This window comes from Chinchilla lanigera, unplaced genomic scaffold (assembly GCF_000276665.1).
Source record: "Chinchilla lanigera isolate Chin_1 unplaced genomic scaffold, ChiLan1.0 scaffold00001, whole genome shotgun sequence".
Lineage (NCBI taxonomy): Eukaryota > Metazoa > Chordata > Mammalia > Rodentia > Chinchillidae > Chinchilla > Chinchilla lanigera.
Window position 1 is genome coordinate 60,335,748 of NW_004955402.1, and position 22,412 is coordinate 60,358,159.

The 22,412-nt window shown below is 48.6% G+C and overlaps 2 protein-coding genes across 10 annotated transcripts in view; one reads left to right on the forward strand and one right to left on the reverse strand.

The window, feature by feature from the left end:
* Positions 1–22,412, reverse strand: part of Mbp (myelin basic protein) — a 124,867-nt gene that overhangs the window by 11,688 nt on the left and 90,767 nt on the right. For 3 of the 5 annotated variants that reach the window (XM_005373102.2, XM_013511541.1, XM_013511530.1), the window contains 4 exons: positions 19,443–19,520; positions 3,699–3,806; positions 2,609–2,644; positions 2,275–2,307 (listed from right to left, as the gene is read on the reverse strand). In XM_005373102.2, coding sequence (XP_005373159.1) covers positions 2,275–2,307; positions 2,609–2,644; positions 3,699–3,806; positions 19,443–19,520 — 255 coding nt within the window. The remainder of the gene's footprint in view (positions 1–2,274; positions 2,308–2,608; positions 2,645–3,698; positions 3,807–19,442; positions 19,521–22,412) is intronic. The other 2 variants (XM_013511546.1, XM_013511536.1) reach the window with 1 other exon arrangement.
* LOC102020970 lies at positions 8,837–16,913 on the forward strand. Of its 5 annotated transcripts, none has more exons than XR_259121.1 (3): positions 8,837–11,413; positions 12,073–12,157; positions 15,698–16,913. XR_259121.1 is itself a non-coding variant. In XM_013511564.1 (3 exons), the coding sequence occupies exon 1, from the start codon at positions 11,120–11,122 to the stop codon at positions 12,032–12,034; it is 915 nt and encodes a 304-aa protein (XP_013367018.1). In that variant the 5' UTR covers positions 8,837–11,119; the 3' UTR covers positions 12,035–12,157; positions 15,698–16,246; positions 16,358–16,913. The 5 variants fall into 5 exon arrangements, 3 of the variants coding, with proteins under 3 accessions (XP_013367018.1, XP_013367008.1, XP_013367023.1); XM_013511564.1 differs by having other exon boundaries at positions 8,837–12,157; positions 15,698–16,246; positions 16,358–16,913; XR_259120.1 differs by lacking the exon at positions 12,073–12,157.

Sequence of the window (22,412 nt, forward strand, 5' to 3'; positions counted from 1 at the left end):
GCCCCCGCCGCCGCCCTGCCCTGCAGCTCCTCCCTCATTTCAGGGAAGGGATGAAAATCCCTAGTGGGATGTAACAATGGCCAGTGCGTTCTGAGATATACAGATCTTTGCATCCAAGGGCCGGTTTGTTTTCTATTATGTGCTGTTTTCAGATAGTAGATTCTACTATAAGTATGAACTTTGGTGCCAACTTGGGGTAAGGGCCTTTGCTTTAGGCACAGCATACAGGGCCATACCAGCTTCTGTTTCATTCACCTGGGGCCTAGGGAGAGACAGTGGCCACTCAGAGGCCACACGGCTACTCTCATCTGAACATTTGGTCTGTAGGGGTGCCACTTGGGGGTAAGGGACAGAGGACACTGGGCAAAGAAGGTCTAAGCACTGCATACTAGAGGCCAGCCAGCGCGACCCAGACATCCTCGGAGGGCCCTCCACGGCTATGCGGATGCGGTGACGACACACAGGGGACCGGACGACAGTTAGGGAGTGCTGCACCAGACACAAGACGTTAACCAGCTGAAACCCTGATTCCCAGAGCACACGCTAAATCCTCTGTCTCACTCTGCTGGTTTTCTCCAAAAATAAAGAGCTTCTGAGAACTCAATTTAGAGATTGGTATTCAGATTAATAATTTGCTTGATTTTTCCTCTTTGAAATTCTTGGTCACTCTTATCGTTGGACAACCTAGAATTTACCAGGGAACATACAACATAGTTTAGAAAAAGCAAACGGGGCTTTTAGAAACTCCACCCAAAGAGAAGGTCCTTGGTGCTGGAAAACAGACAGACAAGGTAATGCAATGGTAGGAGCAAAAATAAAGTAATGCAGAGAAGAATGCAAGGCCTGTTTTGTTAGCCAGTGGGCTCAGGGGGCCTATAAACGACGGGGAAAAAGACAGTCTTCTCGCCGCACCCCTACCGCTCCAAAGTCAGTGATGACTTTGCATAATGCCCATGTCAGTAGTACACGTCTAGAAAATTAAGAAGTGCATAAAACAGTTGCTAAAACAAGATCTCTGGGTTAAAAATGGATTTCACTCTTCAATATCATCTTTGTCTCCTGCTGGCACAGAAAATCAAAAGTTAATTGGCTGTAGGGACCAGTTCATGCAAATATCCTACGTTATTGTCATCTGTTTTACAGGTTCACTAGGTGAGAAAAAGCAGGCCAATGGTTATTCATATAAAACAGTCTGGCAAATGTCCTGGTTCACAGTTCAGTGTGATCATATGTGGGATAATACGGGAGCTTCACAGAATCTTTCCTCTCCCTTTCTCTCAAGTGATCCTTCCTTCTCAGCCTCCCTCTTTCTGCCTTTTCCTAGTCTTTCTTCCTGTTCTTTCTCCTTGGATTTTCCTTTAAAATTCATTCATTCATTTATATCATGCTTACTAACAGAGCAGTAGGTAGGTGGGCTCTTCATCCATCATAAATATCTTGCAGTTCCCCAATCCCCAGCCAACAGACAGGTGGTTAACCTTCTACTTTATTTTGAATATTACATGTTTTTTTTTTTTTTATAAGTAAGAACTATATCTATACTTTCCAGTGACAGAAGTCAGTCAGCTTGGTGAAGTTACACTGGTAGGCATTAGGTGACTGGGCTCTGGAAAGTCAGTTAATGAGCTATTTTAAATCTTGATTGAAGACTTGCTCTTGATATTAGAAAGCCCAAGATTTCTAAGGAAGTTTTCTTGGATGGCTTAATATCTAAGTTTTAGTTATAAATAAAACACAAAACCAAAATCTTTTGAATTAATGGAGTTATTATAAATTAAATGACTGAATTTGGCATCTTTTTCTTTTCATCAGCAGCATTATTTTTCTCAACAAAATGTCAACATTTGGGGTTAAATGGATTGCCAGACACAGTTTCACATCCCATATTCTGGGATTGTTTTTCCAATCAGTTATATTGAAAGAAATTAAGAATTTTCTCCAGAATGGTGCTTCTTCCTCCCTAGGAAGGAGGCCGGTGGGGTCTGCCCTTCTGGAGAAGGGGCATCTGACCTTGCAGTGCCTGCGTCCTGGGACCTGGAAGCAAACAGTTTGGTATGCTGCAAGGGAAGACCAGGTTTGCTTTTCCACATGCAGAAGTAAGAACAACCCATCAACCGGGAGAAAAAGTAATCCATTAACCTCTGAGCAAACTGGTCTGGACAGGAAAGAAAAGGCAGGACTGTTAAGCAAGTCAGAGAGCAGAACACAAAAGTCGAGGGGTTGTGGGGACCGGAAGGGAGGAGGAAGCTGACGGGAAATGCGTTTGTCACCTACCCAGCTGAATCTGCTGAGGGACAATCCTCTTCCCTGTGTGAGGAAGAGAAAGAAACAGTGACATCTTGATCAGTTAGGAGAAAAGTCTCTCTAAACTAGAAACAATCAAACAGCATAGCGCAGCAATGAGGAACAGGTTCTTGGTGCAGCCCAGACTTGTGGTCGGGAGGATCCACAGCACCTGCCAGCCCCAATTCACTGGGAGTCACATGGCAAAAAGGTTTTGGAAAGGATTCAGGTAGCCCTGCGGCCATTCTTTTATGGTACATTTTGGGATTTTCAGGGAATGCCTATGAATAAAATGATGATGAATCAGAACATTCCATGGTCTTACCTTTCCTTGAGATGGAGGAGGTGTGCGAGGCGTCACCTGGAAAACACAAAAGGAGGGTGGGCTTGGGAGTTGCCCTCCCTCTGAGCAGCCCCAGTCTTTCAGGAGCCCTGACTAGCTTGGGCTTATGGAGAATGCCTCATATCCATTAGTGTCAGAAAGCACCTGCTCTCTACCAGCTTCCCCACTTCTGGCCTAGATGAGAGAAATACGGAAGCAGAGAATCTGCAGCTGCTGGAGCCTGTGCAGATCTCTGAGATCATGCAGAAGGCACCCCAAGGTTTCTCAGCTGGGGGCTGGCATGTGACCCTGTGACACGAAACTGGAGCTCTATTCCCCATCTGCCCTTTGACATTTAGAACTTTAAAGAGTGCTGACAGGTCTGTGGACCCTGAACTCACCTATCAGAATCTACCTTAAATGTCTGCTGCACTGGGATTTTTAGCATTGTGTTCTTATTTTTAACAAACTTTATTTTGCAGAGCAGTTTTAGATTTATAGAAAAATCATACAGAAATTATAATTCCCATGTACCACATAGAGTCCCTTATTGTTACCACCTGTGCACTAGTGTGGTTCATAACTGATGCGCAAATATTGATACATTGGTATCGGTAGTAACTGACTGGTTTCCGCTAGGGTTCACTTTATGTTGTACATGCTCTGGGGTTGCACAAATGTATGGCCATATCCACTATCACAGGGTCCCGCAGCGAAGTTTTGCTGCCTTAAAAGTATCCTGTGCTGCCTGTTCATCCCTCCCTTTCCCTGGCTTGGGTAACCGCTAATCTTTTCGCTGTTGCCATGGTTCTGCAAAGCCGTGTTCCGAATTACACATCACCTAGTAGCATCAAGACAAGTGAGTTCTTGCTAGCACCCACAGTCCCTTAAGTGGCCAGCGCAGTTTAGAAGTGCTGGTTTGGAACGTGGGATTCTGTGGCAGTTCCCACTGAGGTTGCCTCTGAAAAGCCAGCCCCACCATGAGGAGGACCCTGTGCCTGCTGTGGGTGTACTCGTGAGCCTTGTGGATCACAGCAGCTGCCAGCAGACCCTCGCTTTGCAATTTCGGTGTTCCCCTGTGACCAGCACTCACAATGTTCTTGAAGAAGTGGACTACAGGGTTTTCGTCTTGGGACCGGCCATGCTGTGACTTCTGGGGCAGGGAGCCGTAGTGGGTTGTTCTTGCTGCATGGTGTGAGTCCTGAAAGAGAGAGGCACACGTGCTCAGGGCGATCTGAGGCCAGGTCTGGTCCTCCCCAGGGAAGGCGGACCTCATTCCGTGGGTCCTGGAATAGTTTTTTTCTTTCTAAGGACCTTATACTAGGAAGGTGCTAATGATTCACTAGATACACAGAGGCAGGCGTGGAACTTGGGTGGATATTAGTCTCGAAACTGCACCTTGTTCGGTAGATATTTCTATCGATCATGCAGCAGAGCAGTCCAAGGGTGAGTCCAGCTAAAGTAGGGGCAGGGTAGGCAAAGCACTGAGAGGAAACTGCTAGTTATCCCAGGCATCTAACTGGGTGAAAGACATTATACACACAACAACCTGTAACAGCAAAAGACGAATCTACTCAGAAGCTTTAAGTGTCTGTGACATGAGCTCACCACTGCTTCTCAGAAATCTTCACTTTGGCTACCATGGCACATGGTATTTGGTCAGCTAGGTTTGGGGAAGTCACTTCTGTGTCAGAGTAAGAAGGAAGGGAAGAGGTGTGAGTGCCGGGGCTGCTTCATCATCCAAAAACCCAGACGTTTCCAGGAGAGCTAATACTGCACAGAAGACACCCAATGCAAGCACGGGGACAGAGCCATTCGATCGCAGGGACAGAACACCTCTGGGTGCAAGTGTGGGCTTCTGCTGCCTTCATCGGTTTCACGACTCCCCTCCGTGGCTCTTCCCTCAGCTGCACTCGCCCACCACAGTCAACAGGATGCAGTGAGGGCGAGCTCAGGACAGTGATCATGTCCAGCCCAGGGTACATGGAGAAGAAGCCCACTGCAGGGGACTTCAAAACACGACAGTTCTCAGGAAGGCAAAGGAAAGGGACCTCAGGGAGAGAGGGTGGAACTGATGCTGCTGATTTCCCTTTGTCGTCTCTCCATTGTTCCCGCTCAGGCATAAGCGTGGAGCAGGAGGAGCTTCAGCCAAGCAGTCCAGCATTGCCCAACTGCAGCTTGTGCCGCAGCCCATCCTAGGCAGGAAGCCCTTGATCACTCCTCCTGCCTTCCCTGTGTGCAGGTTTGGGAGCACCTCTCCCCCTCAGGAACAGTTTTGCCGTCACAACGTCTAAAGGCGCTTTTGTGGAGTTTACGACATTGCATTTAGTGGGTATAATTCACAAGTACCTGAATGTCAAAGACGAGGGGCGCTATTTGGTGAGTGCTCAGCATTCCCTGGCCCTTGTTTCACACATGTCCCTGATATCAGGCTTGATTCCTCACAGTCTCCTTGACCCTTTCCTCAGCGGACTTCTGTTCACTCTGATAACAACCCTTCAGAACGCTTCTTGCATTCGCCCTGCTCCCCCTCACTGAGGTCCCTTGTCTGCTCACCCTTCGAGGGGAAGCCCAGAGTCCTCCATTCCCGCCCGTCTCCCTCTGGCCATGGCCTCTTAGCTCTCGCCCCTCCTGGCCATCTCACACTACATACAGAGTCAGCTTTCTGAAACACATGTGAAAGCACCTGGCCTCCCCTTCACATACATCCAGTGTCCACAGAAGGAGATCCACGCTCAAGAATTTCCAAAAGGCTCGTAGTTGTAAGGGGCCTGACCTCCTAGTCCCCCACCTGGCCCATCCCTGACCCTTTTGCAGAGCAGCTGCTCTCCTCCGGGGACCATTCCCAGCACCCACCCCATGCTGCGGTCATGCCGTCTTCTGTGTAATGTCACATATGCTCTTACCAGAGGGAACCTCCATCTCCGTCCTCCTCAAGCCCCAAGCCCACGTGCCCTGTGCAGGCCTGCTCCAGTGCCTATGCAGACTCAGCCTAGAGCCCATTTATTCCCGTTCCAGCTGGTTGTGAGGCATCGCCATGAGCCTTTGTGACATTTGTCCCTCCTCACTGAGCTGTGAATGCCAAGGAACAGAGGCCACTGCTTGTCATCTGCGATGCCTCAAAATGGCCTTGGCCACGGCCAGGCGTGGTCTACCCGCTACAATGTGGCCGGTGCAAAACAGTCAAAATTCTAACCAGAGTTCTGGAATAAGCTAGCTGATGGAAACATATTCCAGTTTTACTTCTGGATCTCTTAATAATGTACCCTCATATTTCTCTGCTCAGTTGTGTTTTCCCTCTTTTGTGCATCTTGTTTGTTAACATCTGTGCACTGCTTAGACTGTAAGGCTTTCTGGGCAGCGAGGATGGTGTGCACCGATGTATGATGTGTAAGACGCAGCTTGCTCTCCTCCTGGGCCGGGTTCTCTGTGAGCCTGTCCTTATTTCCTTACCGTGACATTAAGTCCCTCTTACAGGGCAGTCAGGGAATTGCAAAGGTTTGCTTGCTTTCCTCACTGGCAGACACCATGGGTGCTGGAACTCGAGGGGTCACAGCAGCGGGGAAGATGGTGCCACACTGGTTCTTCCTATTCCAACTTACTCTACCCGGTTGCTGTGAGCACCTGGATCACTGCGGTCCCCTCCTGTTACCTGGCCTCCCCCGGGCCTGGCTGAGAGTATCAGCCAGCTGTGTTCACGCTCCCCAAGCAGCCGCGCACGGCCTTCTCCAGGAAGGAAGGTGTAAAGTGCAGAGTGAGAAACCAAAGCATCTGAGCCTGGATACTGTTTCAGTTACTTTTGGACAAATAACTTTAAGTGTCTATTGTGTCTACAGACTAGTCCGAATGGCCTGAAATAACTAAAGCAGCCTAAACTTCAGTGCAGTCTGTTCCTCTCCTGGTGTTCATGTACCATTTTCTACCTGTGGATTCTGGATTTTGCTGTGTGCTGGATTTTGAATCACAGAAACCTTGTCTGCGTACAAATCCTTCATCTGCCATCCGCACACCAGTACAGCATTTGTGGTACTGGAAAAAAACCCTGAGGTCTACACAGAAGATTCTAGGGCTTACATGCTCCGTAGCTCGCACACTGTTAATATTGTGTGTGTTGTAAGAAATTAAAAAGTATCACACAGACAATGTTTCACATGTGCATCCTTGTTCTGAGTGGCAAAAGAAGAGTTACATTTTTGGGTATGTGTGTGTGAATTATTTTGTGGTAGTAGGGATCAAACCCAAGGTATTCTATAAATAAACCACATTTTAGCCCTTTTAAAAATTTTAAATTTTGAGACAGGGTCTTACTGAATGACCCAGGCTGACCTTGAACTAGTGATCCTCTTTGCCTCAGCCTCCCTAGTAGCTGGGACAATAGGGATACAATTTTTTTTTTCAATAATGAATATATTGATTACCAAACTTTTGAGGGGAGAATAATTGAAATCTCTTAAGCAGTTTATGAGGTTGGTAGGTTGCATCTTAGCTCTCAGAACTACACACAATCTCAATTCAGTACTGCTCACAAAAAAGGGAAAGTGGTGCATCTATAGACCTCAGCACAGAGCTAAGCATGCAGTAGGCACCACTGTTTGCTAAACTACACTTAGATCTCTTTAGCACAGAGCCCAACACATGGGGTAAGTCTGTGTGGTTAAAATCATACAAATTTGGCTGTATATACATTCAAGAGAGACTGCATTTGATTTGGGCTTTTTTCCTATAAATTGTCAGTTACACAGATCAGTTGAGATAGTTATGAAGTTGTAACTTTTTGTTATAGTTATAGTTGCCTATTACTAAAACAGCATTTAGTCAACCATATATCCATATACTAATAATGAGCAGTTAAACACAACACAAAAGTGTAAAAATATTGTCATGCACAATAGCACAAAAGAAACAAGCTAGATGTGACTGAAACAAAGTACGTATAGATCTTTATAAGGAAATCAAAGAAGACAATTGGAGTGATAGACTATGTTTATGGATTAGGAAACTCAACAGACTGAAAATGTTAATTTTCTCCAAACTGACCAACAGCTTTAGTGCAATCACAGGAGTATTTGGATTAGTGATAGACAAGCTGATTCTAAAACTATATGAAAACACAAAGGAACCAAAAGAGCGAAGCACGTGTAAAACAGAAGAAGAAAAAGAGGGATCATACTACTTCATTTTCAGAGTTATTAGACAGCTCTAGTCTTCGAGGCATGGTGGCACTGGAGAGGGATAAACACACAAATCAGTGGACCAGAATGGATCTAGATTTCGATATCCTTACAGATACCATCAGTTGATTTTGACAAAGGTACAAAGACAACCAGTGAAGAAAGGATGATCCTTTCAACAAATGATATGGGGACTCCTGGACAGCCAGTGCCCAAAAAGAGAAAAGAAAAAAGAAAAGAAAAAGAGCCTTGACCCAAAATGACATGTTATATAAAACTTAAAATGGTTCATACACTTCTACTTACAAGGCGAGACTCTAAAGTTTCAAAAGAAAATAGGGCCCTCTGGTGACCTGGGAGTAGGCAGGAAATCCATACAGCTCACTCCAAAAGCCTGAGTTTTAAAAGAACAAAATGCATAACATGAACCTCACCAAAGATTAAAACTTCTGTGAGAAATACAGCTAACAGAATGAAAAGACAAGTTAAAGACTTGGAGAAAATATTTGTAAATTTCACATAAGAGAAAGACTTGAAACCTAAGGTATAGAAGTATTCTTGAAATTCAAGAAGAAGAAATAATTAATGGTTGAAAATTATAAGAATACTTGAATAAATGCCAAAGATGATGTGTGGAAGCAAATCAGCACAGCTCAAGAGTATTAACCATTTGGAAAATGCAGCTCCAACCCAGGAGACAACTTCATTTCGCTCCTGCTAGAATGACTAATGCAAGATGCTGGCCACACTCAGTGCTGGTGAGAGTGTGGGGCCAATGGAACTCATGCACAGCCATGATGAACAACAACTGGGCACTTTCTTATAAAGCTAATCATGTGCTTACCATTTGACACTGAAATCCCATTTTCTTCTTTGAATGACAAAAAAGAAAAGATATATTTTTGGAAATGATTTTTTATAATGAATACATTGATCATCGACATTTTGAAGGAAATATAATTTAAATCTTAAATACTTAATGTTCACATAAAAGCCTGAGCATGAATGTTCAGTTCATCATCACTAAATACTACAAGCAACCCAAATATTCTTTGGTGGGTGAAAGGATAAAGTCATTGTGGTATGTCCATACAATAGAATACTACTCAGCAGTGGAAGGAACAAACTTTCAGTACATGCAGTAAACTCAAAGGCATCTCCAAGTGTGCTGAGTGAAAGAAGCTATTCTAAAAAGATTTTATGCTTTTTGAGCTCATTTGCATGACACTCTTGAAAAGAATAAACCATAGCAAGAGAGACCAGAGCAGGAATGGCAGGGGTTAGGGTTTGGAAGGAGTTTACGGTCTGAATACAAAGGGAAAGTAGGAGGAAGGTGTTTGGGGTGATGTGTCCTGATGGTGGTGGCAGCTACAGAAACTCATACATCTGTTAAAATTATAGAGCAATACACAATTAAGTCTATTTTACTATGTGTTAGTTTATAAAATAAAATAAGGCCATGTAATGTGGACCATCAATATGGAGCTCAAAATTGCATGCATGGCAACATCATACTACTTCGTGGATTTACTGCCAGTTTCTGTAGAGGAGGCTGGCGTCTCTACCGCCTGCATCTCTCCTGCCGCAGACCCCTTCTTGCATTCCTGCCCTTGATTAGGATGTCCTCCTCTTCCAAATGCTAGTTCTTTCTGAGCCGTGAGACACTTCTGGCTATAACACCTTTTCTGCACTGAGGTGGCCTTTCTAGCTTTCCATAGTGCATCACCTCTGCAGCTAGATATTAATCCTTTAGAGGAAAAAAAGACAAACTTCCTCATATTCCCCAAAGCATGTGACAGGTTGACTCACAGCAAATACAAAGAGAACACGGGACAACAACCACAGAATACTCATGCCGCAGCTGTCTGGAAAGAGCTTGCCCTGGGAAGAGGAAGGCTCCATCCCTGGGTCTGATGCAAGAGCCAGGGAGCCTTGGGTGAGCTGTATGGTGTAGCAGATTTCTGCTTCCTCATGTATAAAACTGAAACAGGGATTTGCTGAGAGAAGTTTTAGCTCTAAAGTTTCACAATGAGGCACCTTGGAGAGCTAGCGGAAGAATGAAAGAGAATGCTCTGATGACATTCACATCTTGGAACACTTCCTGATTTTAGACCTGTGGCTAAGGAGTATTTGTAGGGGCACAGGAAAAGCCACACCTCAGTTCTTACAGGGTGACAACTAGTACAGGGGACTGCATGGGCCAGAAGCCTCTGTATCTGACCCACCTTTAAATTTTTTTTTTTTTATTATGGTAAAATACATACAAGTTTTACCCTTGTAACTATCTTTCAGCACAGTTCAATGCTATTTGTTATACGGCCACCACACCAGCCCTCTCCAGAACGTTCGCAATTTCCCAGCCTGATACCGTCCCACTGAACACTGACTCCACAGCCCCTTCTCCCCGCAGCCCTGCAAGCACTGCTTCCCTGTCTGCCTTGTGAATTTGAACTCCAGGTCTCTTGTGGGAATGACTCCCCAGTAGTGGTTATTTCATACCTGGTTTAGCTGGTAGTGTCCTCGAGGCCCACATGTCACAGCATGTGTGAGCACTTCCGTCCTTCAGAAGGATGAGCAATATCCCACTGTGTGTGACAATCACACTGTGTTTATCCATTCACCCACCAAGTGCATGTTTGGTGGTTTCCACCGATTGGCTGTTTTCACCTTGTGAGGGACCCTGATGCCTCCCCGCTGATATGATCTGGTGGGTGCCCTCAGACAGTCCTGCCCCAACTCCCTCTGTCCTTTCCTCACTTGCCTGAAGAGAATCTCTCCATTCTCGGAATGAATTCCAGCATTCCTCGCATGGTGGTGCCGCCGTTCGGAAGGCCAAGCAGCTTTCCTGTGTGAAGCTCACGGACAGCTTAGGGGTCTCTGGGTTGAGAAGCAGGCCCTCCACCTCCACCAGGGCTCTGATCAGCTGTGGGCCATGTGCCCTCAGGGTGGGCACAGAGTCTGCCAGATGGGCAGGCAGGAGGTGCCCACATCTCAGGCCCACTGCTGCCCTCCTTGCTGGCCAAAGCACCTTGTTCTCCTCCAGGGTAGCCAGGTCACCCCCTGAGATTCGAGTCTCTCCCTGTGCCTAGCTTGTTTCACGCCACTTGCCTTCTTTGCAGGTGACTTAGAGGCAGGAAGGCACTTGCACTTACACTCTGATGACATTTTTAGACTTGGTTTTCTGCACAAACATAGGTAAATTTGCTAATGGCGGTAAAAGTGATCATACGTGCGTTCACACTCTTGTTAGCCTAGTGTTTCTTTTTTACTAAATAGGATGTCATGAGTCTTTTTTCATATCAACATACATTTGCATCTTGATGAATAAACAACAAACTTCTTGATGGCAAATAACGTTATACTGAATTGTTTTAGAAACTGTGGGAGGGGTCCACGCCAATCATTTCATTTATCTTTAAATAAATTTCTCCTTTGGCCTGTTTGCACTGTTTTTGACATATTAGTTTTCCCTCAACTTGCAACAACGCCGGTGACCAGCAGGGTGCGCTCATGGACGTGGCTCCTGGTTGCGCGCAGGTTCCGACCGGCTTCCGGAAGGGATTTTCTGCTGTTCTGCAGTTGTCGTATAGTCCCGACAGCATGGAGTCAGACTCAGCTTCTGACGGACGCCGGTCAGGTCAGTGGTCCTCAGACGCAGCGCAGCAGGTTCCCTGGATGCAGAGGCTGGCTCCTGAGCGCAGGGAGGCACGGTGTCCGCACCATTTGCATCTGGGCTCGCGGAAGCACACGCTGCATTCGTTCCCCTGGGAGGCAAATGCGCAGTCACGACCAAGCTAGCTTGCTGGGCCGGAGGCGTCGCGGCCAGGACGGAAGAGTGCTCCCTCTTCCCTTACCTCCTGCATGCGGGAGGCACGTTCACTGCAGCGCCGCGCTCGCTGCTGCCCGCCCTGAGCGGCGCCTCACCGCGGGTTCCGGCCGGGACCCTGCTCTCGGCCGCGCTCGCCGGCTCTCGCCCCAGGACGGCAGACCGAGCACCGAGCACCGAGCACCGAGCACCGAGCACCGAGCACCGAGCACGGACAGTGCCGCAGGCCCAGCCAGCCTGTCCGGGCCGCGTCAGCACGGCTCCAGGGTCCCTCCTCTGCAGCCCTGTCCCCATGGTGGGCAAGGTCACATCTTTCACACGTCACTGACGATGCCCTGGCCTCCATCCCATCAGAAAGTGCATTGTAGTGTTTTGCTTTTAATATATTTATTGTGTACCCGTTGCTGGGAAATTGGTCATTCCTACGGCTGAATGCGGATGACGCGTGCTCTGACTTTACCTGTGACCAGGAGGTCGCTCGTGTGTGGAGCCGTATCTGGAGCCCCGTGTCCCTCTGCGAACCTGAAACTGGGTGTTCTTGTGGAGGCCACCAAGGTGAGGCCCCCTCACCTCCACTTTCTCACCCCAAGCCTGCCGCTATCTTTCTCTGCTGAGGGGCTCAGGGGCTCCGCAGTGCCTGGGTAGAGAACTTAGGTAAACATCGAAACCGTAGTATGCGACAGGTGCCAGCCTTTCAGAAAGCCACATTCCGGAAAAAGTGTCACAAATATACCGTTAGTCACATTGAAGTCCAGTGACTTAATAGAGCTGTGACAATTGTCTTACTGGAATTTTTTTTTAGCCAAGAGAGCGAAGTTCTCAGAACACACATTTCCCTCTGTGTGGCCAAAAAGATTCATTGTAGGGAGGGAGGTGAGAGAGGGGTTCTCCTGGCTTTAAAAGCGAAGATGTATGCATCATCACCGCCCTCGCGGCAGACCCGGAACCCACTGTTCCCAGGCGCCTTGTCATTCTGCAGCTGTGGAAACTGGGACTCGAAAGGCCCACGGGCCTCTTGCCAACTCGCGTCTCTCAATCTAGTCTTTGGACAGCTAGGACAGGTGATCTTGTGGACAGCTCGTGTTAGAAACAGACTCAGCGGCTGAGGAGGAAATTCATTGCTTTTTCAGGAAGCCATGTAGGAGAGAAATGGAGGTTAAATGACTGTGTGCTTGTTTAATTATTTCAAAAGTACATAGACTTACCTTATACTACGATGCTGGGAGCTAGAATAAAAATGTGCTTATGTATGAGAAAAGCACTTAGTATCTGATGGTGGCTATTAGTCATGCCATTTAATATCTAGGCAGTTTAAGAGGTTTCATTGCTTCTCTAGACAACAAGTCTCTCATTAATCGGGGAAACACTGATATTTAGATCAACAAATGCAAGTCTGCTTAATGGATGAGATTTTTCAAGTTCATTGTCATTTTAAAGGACACATTTCTTTATAATTAAACTGAGGGACCCTGCCAGTTCCCCTTCAAAGGAAAACTTACACCTCAACACCAACGGACTGTGTTTTCTGAACCTCTCTACTTTGTCGCTGTGACCCAAACCACCCCCCCAGCACATTTTCTGACCCTTGGTCCGTCAATTTGCAGCTGGGAGTGCGGCTGGAGACCCGCCTTCGACATAGCTGCTGTGGCTGGTGTTCCTGCAGGTGGAGGAATAAAGAAATTTGCATCTCCCTCCCACACCACAGAACCTTTGATTCTTGTGGCTCTCTCAAAAAAACTGAGCAACCAGGGGACAGGGCAGCTCTGTGCAACCCTTTGCAGAGCCACGAGAAATAATGACGTCATTGCTTTGCTGATTTGCCCTAATAAAAAAGAACAGGGGAGATTTGGATCAATGGAATTATTTTTTTTTTCTTGTAAGGTAGAAATAAAACCAAGTAAGCTTCTCTCCTATTGTATTCTTCATATCTGAGAGCCCAGTGTTCACTTTAAAGTGGAAAGATCTTTTCTATCTTCTTCCCTTGCTTCACACTTAGTTTTTTGGCTCATAAAAAACTCCAGGGAGGGCAGCAGGCATGGAGCGAGTCATTTAGATAGCAGGGTCCTGGCATCTCCACTTAGCTCCACTGCCAACAGTCTAGCAGTGGAAATAGGTGCTGATAAAATCAATGTCGAGTAGGCAAGGGCGTCAGGGGTTCTGACTGCCTGTTCTGAGAGGATCTTTCTCCCCGTCTTTCCTCCCATGTCCCTGAGTATCAGCACACTCTGGCCATCCCAAGAAGCCACCACAGGGCACAGCAGTCCTCTCTCACTACCTGTTGGTTCTAATTCTGGCTTTGTTTGTACACATTTTTCAGAGGAAGCTGTTATGCCATTTCTGGTTGACCAGCTTCTAATGTGTTTCAGGAGAGAGCTTAGCTATTTTCCTGGCAAAACCAGTGCATTTTAAATCCCGAAATCTAGAGAATCTTTTCCTGTCTGAGGGATACATATAGTTTTTCTTGTGTCTTTGCCTTTTGCAGGGTTTAAGAATATGTTCGTTTCTGAATCACTGACTTGGATGAATTTAATTAGAAGCTGTGGGTTTTTCTTTCTTTATAGAAAGCCATGCGATGTGAACAACCGGGTCTTCTCTGTTCCTGGAGAAATTCAGGCAGGCCTTTTACTTAGGTGGAGATTTCCGGTTACCTGTCACTCTTCTCTAATGCATCCCTCTCCAGTGCCGAAGGGTGAGGGTGTCGGCAGGGTCTGGGGAAAGCGGACAACCATCTGGTGTCTCCTGCGGGCCCACGTGGGGGCTGAGGCTTTGCCATCTGACCAGAGCAATCAGTTTCCAAGTGCGAGAATTTTTATTTTTAACAAATTTGAGCAGCAAGCAATTTTGGGATACTACTGCAGTGTGGTTGGGGGCTTTTTTCTCTGATGTTTTACCTAGGAGTAAGGGGACGAAATCCCAGTGGCCTCCTCTGGGGGCTCTACACCCCTTCTCTGGGGATAAGGGGTTGCATCAGGGCCCTCTCCGGATGATGCCTCTGAGGCTCAGCCCTGGGCGCAGAAAGCTAGGGCAAGGGCACAGCAGCAGCCTGTGCTTCTGCCAAGGGAGCACGCAATCACTAAGCCCATAGCTGCGGGACCGCAGGGGACAACTGTGACGCCTGTGCCCAGCTCCACGTGCAGAAGAGGGGCGGTGGAGGTGGACAGAAGGCCCGACTGGAGCTGGAAGCTGTTGTCAGACTGATGTGGAAGTCATGGCAGCTTGGCATACTTTCCACCCAGTAGATCTGACTTAGGTATGCAGCTGGGTGGCAGCTGGCTTTGAGGATCGCTTTTCTGAGGAGTCTCCTACGCACCTTTGACAACCACTGAGAGCGCCGATTTTCAGGACTGGTCAGGCAATGTCTCTGCCCCTGTTCAAGACACACAGAATGCTGCTGGCCAAGGAGCTCCTGTGGTTCTCACCTCAAGTCAGCCAGGAGCTGGCGGTGAAGGCCCGGCAGTGGTCCAGCTGTTCTGGAGCTGCGGCGGCTTTGTCTGTTTCCTTCTGAGGAGGCAGAAGTAGGGCCTGGTGTTCGTCTCAATCACTCAGATGTTTTTTCCCTTCGCTTCCAAGTACCCGTTTTTTAATTTCAAAGAAAACCCTTGTTAGCATAAATATGGAGTTGATGTCACAGTAGAGGCATCAACCAAACAGCCATGACCCGGGATGCTTTTCTCATGGCTTCAGGATTCAGCGCCCACCTAGCAGAGTGAGGGCACACGGGTAAGCTGGGGCTTGGGAGATTTTCTTTTGGAAAGAAAGTGAAGCAACAACAGGATTTGGACCCAAAGCACATGCAGGGAAAGAGACTGGTGTGACGGGGTCTCCAAGGACATATTTGCAGTTTTTGTCACGGATGTGACCCTTTTTATAGTTGAGGAAACTGAGGACTGAAAGCAGAAATGCCATGCCCAGAGACTGCGGCTGGCACAAGGCAGCGGGCTGGAGCCTCAACCTTTGGGGCAAACTTTACCGCTGTCCAAGGATACCTGGAGGGGCCACACATCCTTCTAGAAGAGTTTGAGTTCCTAGAAGCGCAGAGGCAGGACTGTGACCATATTTTTGCAAAGTGAGTGTTTCTATTTCTTTTCTCTCCAGGGCGGGCAGGGCAGATGACCATCTCGTGTTCACTGCTGGCTCGAGGGTGAGGAACTGCAGCTCAGACGATGAACAGCAGGCCCAGCGCCGTGCTGCTGCTGAGCGGTAGAATGAGCCCCAGACCATGTGCCTGTGACTCTCAGCACCCCTACACCAAGGTGCACAGATGCCTCCCACGCTGCAGTGTGCTGTGAGGACAGCACATCCAGGGATGTTAAGAGCCAGGGATGGCCAGGCGAGCATTTACAGGCAAAGCAGACTTCCTCCCAGGGGCACTGAGACAAGTGACTGGGCGTGTGGACGGCAGGGCCAGCCCTCCTTGTCCTTCACTTGGCTCTGGGCTTCCAGCCACTTTCACATGAACAGAGATTGCGGCCGTTCCTGCGGGCAGAGCGCCTCCCTGGGCTCCGTTCGGACTTTCTCTGCAGTGACTTCCCTCCAGCGGTGCTCACTGTTGCCTCGTGCCAGCCTCTGCCTGGGCCTGAGCCCCTGGGATCCAGGAGTGACAGGGCTGCCAGATGGGACCTGAGAAATGTCTGTCCATCTCTAGTAAGTTGTTTCCCCTTATGTGCTTCCCACCTTCTTTCTCTCCAGAATATTTACTTTTGATTCTCAAAAGCTATTCTGTTTATGTAAGTACCCCTCTATCTGCCCTCCGAGCCCCAGAAAAATAGGCAGTGCTGGTCCCAAGGAGAATGCGGAGTCTCTGGAAGGGAAGAACTCCTGGCCTAGAGGCCCGGCCCTGATGAAGCACTCAGCAGCGCTGGAACCAATCTTTTTTTCCATGTCGTGTGACATCCAACTTCACGGTTGGGGAGCCTTTCCCCTTTGCTGGTATTTTTGCAGAGAGAGAGAGAGAGAGAGAGAGGGAGCAAGCGAGAGAGCAAGAGAGAGAGAAGGCAGTGTTTGGTGGGGACCGTGGGCTCAGCAGTGCTCATCATGGCCAAGGGTCTGACCGGAGGGCAGGGGGCTTCGGTTCCTCCTACTGTATGTTGCTGACCAGTCTGTGGCTGCCGCCCAGTGGCTCGGTCCCCTCTCCAGGCCTGTTTCAAGAGTCCTTCATCATAGAATCTCGGGATGATAAATGTATTTTGATGTATATTTCCACCCCTGCAATGCTTTCTGTGTGGCCGATGCTATTAAATGCATGCTCTGGGAATCGTAGTAATTTTCTTGAAATAATAAAGAATCCCCCATGCTGGGGAAAGACATTCAACATCATCAAATCTCTGTCAAAGGGCAGAGGGGAAAGGCTTGTCCCAGGCTTGTCCTCCACTGGGCCTGAAAGCAGCATGGAACTGTGACAGCACGAAGGTGACACTGAGCCCCAGCTTCTCAGAGAGCCACCTCCACCAGGCACCACTGGTCCTGCCTCAGTGGGCCAGCCAGGCATGGGTGGCTTAGCACAGCGGCCCTAGAAGAGTTCTTTGCCCATCAGGAATGATCCTACTGGACGCGTCTCTTATAGCAACCTTAGGGTATGCAGTTGTTTTTTCTTTGCTTGATAGATGTATCAATACCTAGCCACACACTCAGCCTTCTATCCTTTCTCATATGTTTTAGCAAACTCAGGCAAGCCAGTCCAAACCCTGTTTGGGCTGGAATGGGGCATCAGAAAGGAACAATGAACACACAGAGCCCCGCACTGGAGACCTGCTGTGTTTTAACCACCCGATAACACATCCTCCGGAGACCAGAACTCTGTACTGATGGAGTTTGGGCAAAATTTTTTAATGCCTAAAAAAAATCTGTCCAGAATGGTCTTAAAGGACAGGATGCCTGTTTTCCCTCTTTGCTACATAGGTCTTTTTTTTTTTTGAGGGATGCTGGGGATTGAACCCAGGGACGCTCTACTTCTGAGCTAAAGCTCTAGCCCTTTTTATATTTGTTTAATTTTGAAATAGAGTCTTGAAATTTTGATCTTCCTGCCTCTCACCCTCCTGAGTAGCTGGATTACAGGTCTGTAAATAACTTTTTAAAGGAGAAAAATCAAGTATTCTGTTGAAAGTCTCTTACTGTGATCCACTCTATGACACCATGGCGTTCCTGGCAAGGTCCTCTCCTCTCCACCGGGGCTGTGTTCTGAGCAGCGATGCGTCTCAGACACAGAAGAGGGGAGCAGGGAGACGCCCATGACACGGGGAGCTTCCAGAGCCCCGTCTCCCTCAGTCAGGCCACACGCTTGTGTTGTAGAACTGCAAATGCCCTTCTCACAAGCCCTGCGCTCCCAGGTCTGAAGCTAGGGCTGGGGGCCCAGGCCGACTCTGGTCTGGGGAACACCAGGTGGCCTTGGGCCCGGGTGGGTGGCAGAGAGGCCTGGCTCTGGAGGGACAAGGCACGCTCAGGAACTACCCTGGGGGAAGACGTATTTCTAGGAAGAAGTCACCGAGATGGCCCTTGAACACGAGGCACAGCCGCACAGCTGTGCCCAAGTCGAGGTGCTGCGGACCTGGACTCTTGGCGGAGCCCCTGCCCGAGGACCAATGACAGGCTCCTTGTAGTCAGCCTTAGCCCCGCCACTACTCACCGTCCTTACGCTGCCGTTGGCCTTGGCACTGGTCTGGCCTGGCACCTCCAGGGCCTTGGTGTCTTGGACCCCGGGGTGCTCTCTGGTGCCCCCAGCCTTGGCCTGGCTGCCTGGAGGCTGAGGGCGAGTGCCTCATTCCCCACAGCCCCACTTATCCCAAGAGGGAGGGCACAGTACCCCCTGATGCTCAACCCTGCCAGTCCAGGCCTGGGCAGCAGCACCCTCCATGGGTCCTGCCCAGGCTTACGGTGAAGGCTTCTGTCCCCGGAGCTCTGCAGTGGGCAGCTGTGGGGCTCTCCTGGCTCACCCGTGCCCACCTCTGACGTCCACAGAGGAAGTTTCCCCAGCCGCTGGCTCCTGACCCCCTCCCTGCCTCACGCATGCACTCACGGTGCTCTCTGGCACTTGGGAAGAACCATCTGTATGTTCAGGCTTCAAGCAGTGCTTTTTCAACCTTGTGCACTTTCCCAGGCCAGGGTACACAAGGTGACTGCTTTTATCCCAGAGGTACATCTAGAGTCCCAGCTTGCTTGGGGTCCCCTCAGACTGCTCCTCACCATGGGACAAAGGCTGGCATTAGCATGTACCCCCGGCCTTCCCTGAAACCACCTGGGTATCTACATGCTCTGAGAGGCAGCAGTGACCACCAAGTGAGGCCAGGCCCAGCGATGTCCTTCACCTATGCAAGCGTGGCTCAGTTCAGTGAGGATGGAGCCCTATGGAAGGGTACTTTCCAAGGCCAATTCATGTGCTGCTGAGTGAGTGCTAAGTGTCTGCTCCACACTGATTTTCAAAGCACCTTGAGCAAGGTATGCTAGTACTACGTCCAGGCCAGCGTGCTACACCAGGTCTTCCGCTGCCTCCCGGCCATGGACCTCGCTCATGGTCATACTGCAGGCTGTTCCATCATGCTGACCTGACCACATCTCCCATCCTGGCTGACCCATTGAGGCTCCCCCAGGAAGGCAGCCCGTCTACTTCCCTCCTGCTGTTTCCCTTTAGCTGGCTGGTGTGTAGAATCTTGCCGGGGCCTCTCAGGACCTCCCTCCCTGGCTTTGCCATGACTCACAGATGCCCCAGAAAACTAGCTGTGCTCCTGAGACACAGCCTGTGCTCCTGGAAGGCCTGCCTGCACTGACCGATGTGACCATCTCTGAGGACCCTGTGCACAGAACATTGCGCATGCATAGGCAGCTGGGGACGGCGACCGTGTCTTACCTTGTACATGTTGCACAGCCCAGGCTGGCTGCGGGCATGAGAGGGCAGAGGGCTCCTGCTCTGCTTTAGCCAGGGTACCTGCCGAGGACACAGAGTGGGTGGCGTGAGTCCAGGGTGGGCACTGCCTGCACACCCCACAGTCCTCAGCAAAGCTCCTCTAGGATGAGCGAGGCCAGGCCCAGGTGGGTGGAGCAAGTGGGAGACGGAGGGTTGTGGGAGAGTGCTCAGGAGGAGCAGTGATGGGCTGACAGACGGGCGGAGCCTGGAGTAGCTAGGGGAGAAGGAGGGACAGGACCCGGAGAGAAAGGAGAAATTAGGGGAGAGATGACTTCTTCTGGAGTCTACTTTGGGGTTCTCTGCCAAATTATGTGACTATATGTTGTCAGTATTGTTGCAGGCCCTGGTCACAGATGGTTTGTAAGACATTAAGGAGACGGGGCACTGCTGGTCAGGGCGGCGTGGGGCCGACTTCCTGAAGTCAGTGATAAAATGGATACCATTCACATTCTATTCTGTTTGCAGTTTTGTTTTCTTTTGTAACAAGTGTGTTAGCTGTGCATTCAATTTATAAGCATAATTCACTCGTGCTCTGTGGAGTTCACTGTACGGCCTCTTCGACCTTTCTGTAGGGTGCAAGGGAACATCTTCAGAAGTAGCAGTGTTCAGTCACTCTAGCAGTCACACAGAGTGACACTTTCTTACTGTTTTCTCCCTTGTTATGCTGAAGTTTGGGAACTTCAGAACTTAATATTCCATGGCATAAATTATATGTTAACCTCAACTCTACTGCTACAGGATTTGCCTCTAATTTAGTATACTCTCGTCATTCTATTCATTATGAGAGTATATGCCACAGCAGCAAAGTTCAAGAACTGTGACTCAAGAGTAGTATTATAGGACCAAGGAAAATGACCTGTATAAAGTGCCTAGTGACTATCGACACCAAATGGAAAGAGAGAGAGAGAGAAGAGAGAGGGAGGGAGGAAAAGGAGGAAGAGAAGGAAAGAGACGATGTGGGGAGCCTATCTTCCAATGATGGAAAGATAAAATTGATAACATGAGTTTCAAGAGATTTCTTGTACTGGTTACAGATGAAATGGATTTTTTCTGAACAAATCAATGGTCGGTATGCTCAGAGATGACTACGTAGCGTCACCCGGAATGTTAGCGTACTCACAAGTACAATGGCACCTCGGGTCACAAGCTGAATAAACTTTCCCCATAAAGTCAGCATTGAACCTAACTAGTGAATTTGATTTGGTTCTTGTCCAACTTGGTTTGTGACCGGAATTGCTGAAAGAATTAAGTTTGCGAACCGAGGTGCTGCTGTATTCATGAAAGTTGTGCTGGAGTTCACAGACCATTTGCTTAGCTGTGTGTCTGAAATGGTGCTTCCCACCTGCGTGAGAGGGGCTGTTTCTATGCTAGCAGGGATCACTGGTAGCTTTAATTAATGAGTAACGCACTGTGAGAGAGACACTTGGACATACATCCTAGAGGATGACCCCACGGACAAGCCTGCGATCGTTCTGTCTTGATAAGATGTAGCTGTCCTCGACTGGTGGGGTACAGACACATCCAAGCTAGGAACTCGTCAATGGCAGAGGAAAACAGTCCCTTATGTTCTTCTGTGTGACACAAAGCCCTTGCCTCGCTCTGTCCCCTCTGCCACCATACCCAAAGGACTTCACTTTCTCTTTAGCTCTTTCTCTTTTTTACTATTTTATGAAATAGAATGATTTTAGGGCATTTAAAAGATAGTGATAGATACAACAGAAAGAATTCTTAACCTGTTAAGTCAGAGCTTGGTAAGGATTCCCATCATCCTTACATCCTAAATCCGTATCATGGGAGATTTCTATGTGGGCTCAGATGGAGATAAGGATCTGTTTCCCCCCAGTAATTATCTGTTTTTCAGATATCAAGCTAAGCTCGACACCAACCAGTCAGAATTGCCTTTTACCCAATGGGGTTAAGGCTTTTACCAGCAGCAAAGTCAATAATGGGGGAAATCAGTGCCTTAACATGAAGACAAGTTTGAAAGGTCGAGTTAGGAGAAGACCTACTGCAGGGCGGGTCACACGGAGGGAGGGCAGCCTACGCCCTGCACTTGTCCTCACTGTCAGCTACCAAGCTGGCCCTCCATCTATGCACTAGCCAGCATCCCCCTGGAGCAGAGCCAGCACAGCTCCTATTGGTTTCCTGAGGCTCCTTTGTCACCCTCTGAACACATCCCCACCATGCAGCTCAGGAGTGGCAGCCACTGGTGCTAACTCATTCAGGGGGTATCTGCTGCGTGTACTGGGCCCATCTACACAGCGTGCATCCTTCCCCTGATAGCTCCAGGATGATGCATTGAGAGAAACATTAAAAACGACAGAACAAGAACAGTCACAATAGAAACACTAAGATACCATGCTGTCAATGGAGAGAGAATGTCTTTGTGGATACAAGCGGATGAGTGAGAGCTTGTGAGCTCCATTTGCAGCTGTGGAAGGAGTGCAGGTGCTCAGACTTACCTGCCCGTCCTGTCACAAGGTCATGGAGAGACCCACTGCACAGTGCAGCTGATTAGCCAGTATCACAAAAAATGGTAACTGAAAGTTTACATGCAATTAGTACACCATCCTTGGTCTGTTAAACTGTTTAATTAGCGCATAAAAGGCAGAAATATACATAAAGCAGAAGTTCATAACAAAATCAAATTGTCATACAACTGCCAGAGGCAATCATCATTAAATATACAAACGTAACTTACAAATGGTGCAGCAAAACCACTCCCAGTACAGGCAATCAATCCCAACATAACCCCTCCCACTTCAGCACAGTGGACCAGTGTCCCGAGATAACAGAAGGAGATAGTAAGTGGCTGGTGCTGGAGCCAGAGACACCCAAATTAATAACTGATCCAGGTAAAGACACTGCAGAGGGAATTCCTAAAGGAATAGCAGAAGGTGTCAGAGTGGGAAC

Excerpts from the sequence above, each read along its gene's own strand:
- LOC102020970 (XM_013511554.1), top strand. The coding sequence starts at position 11,120 with ATGGCAAATAACGTTATACTGAATTGTTTTAGAAACTGTGGGAGGGGT.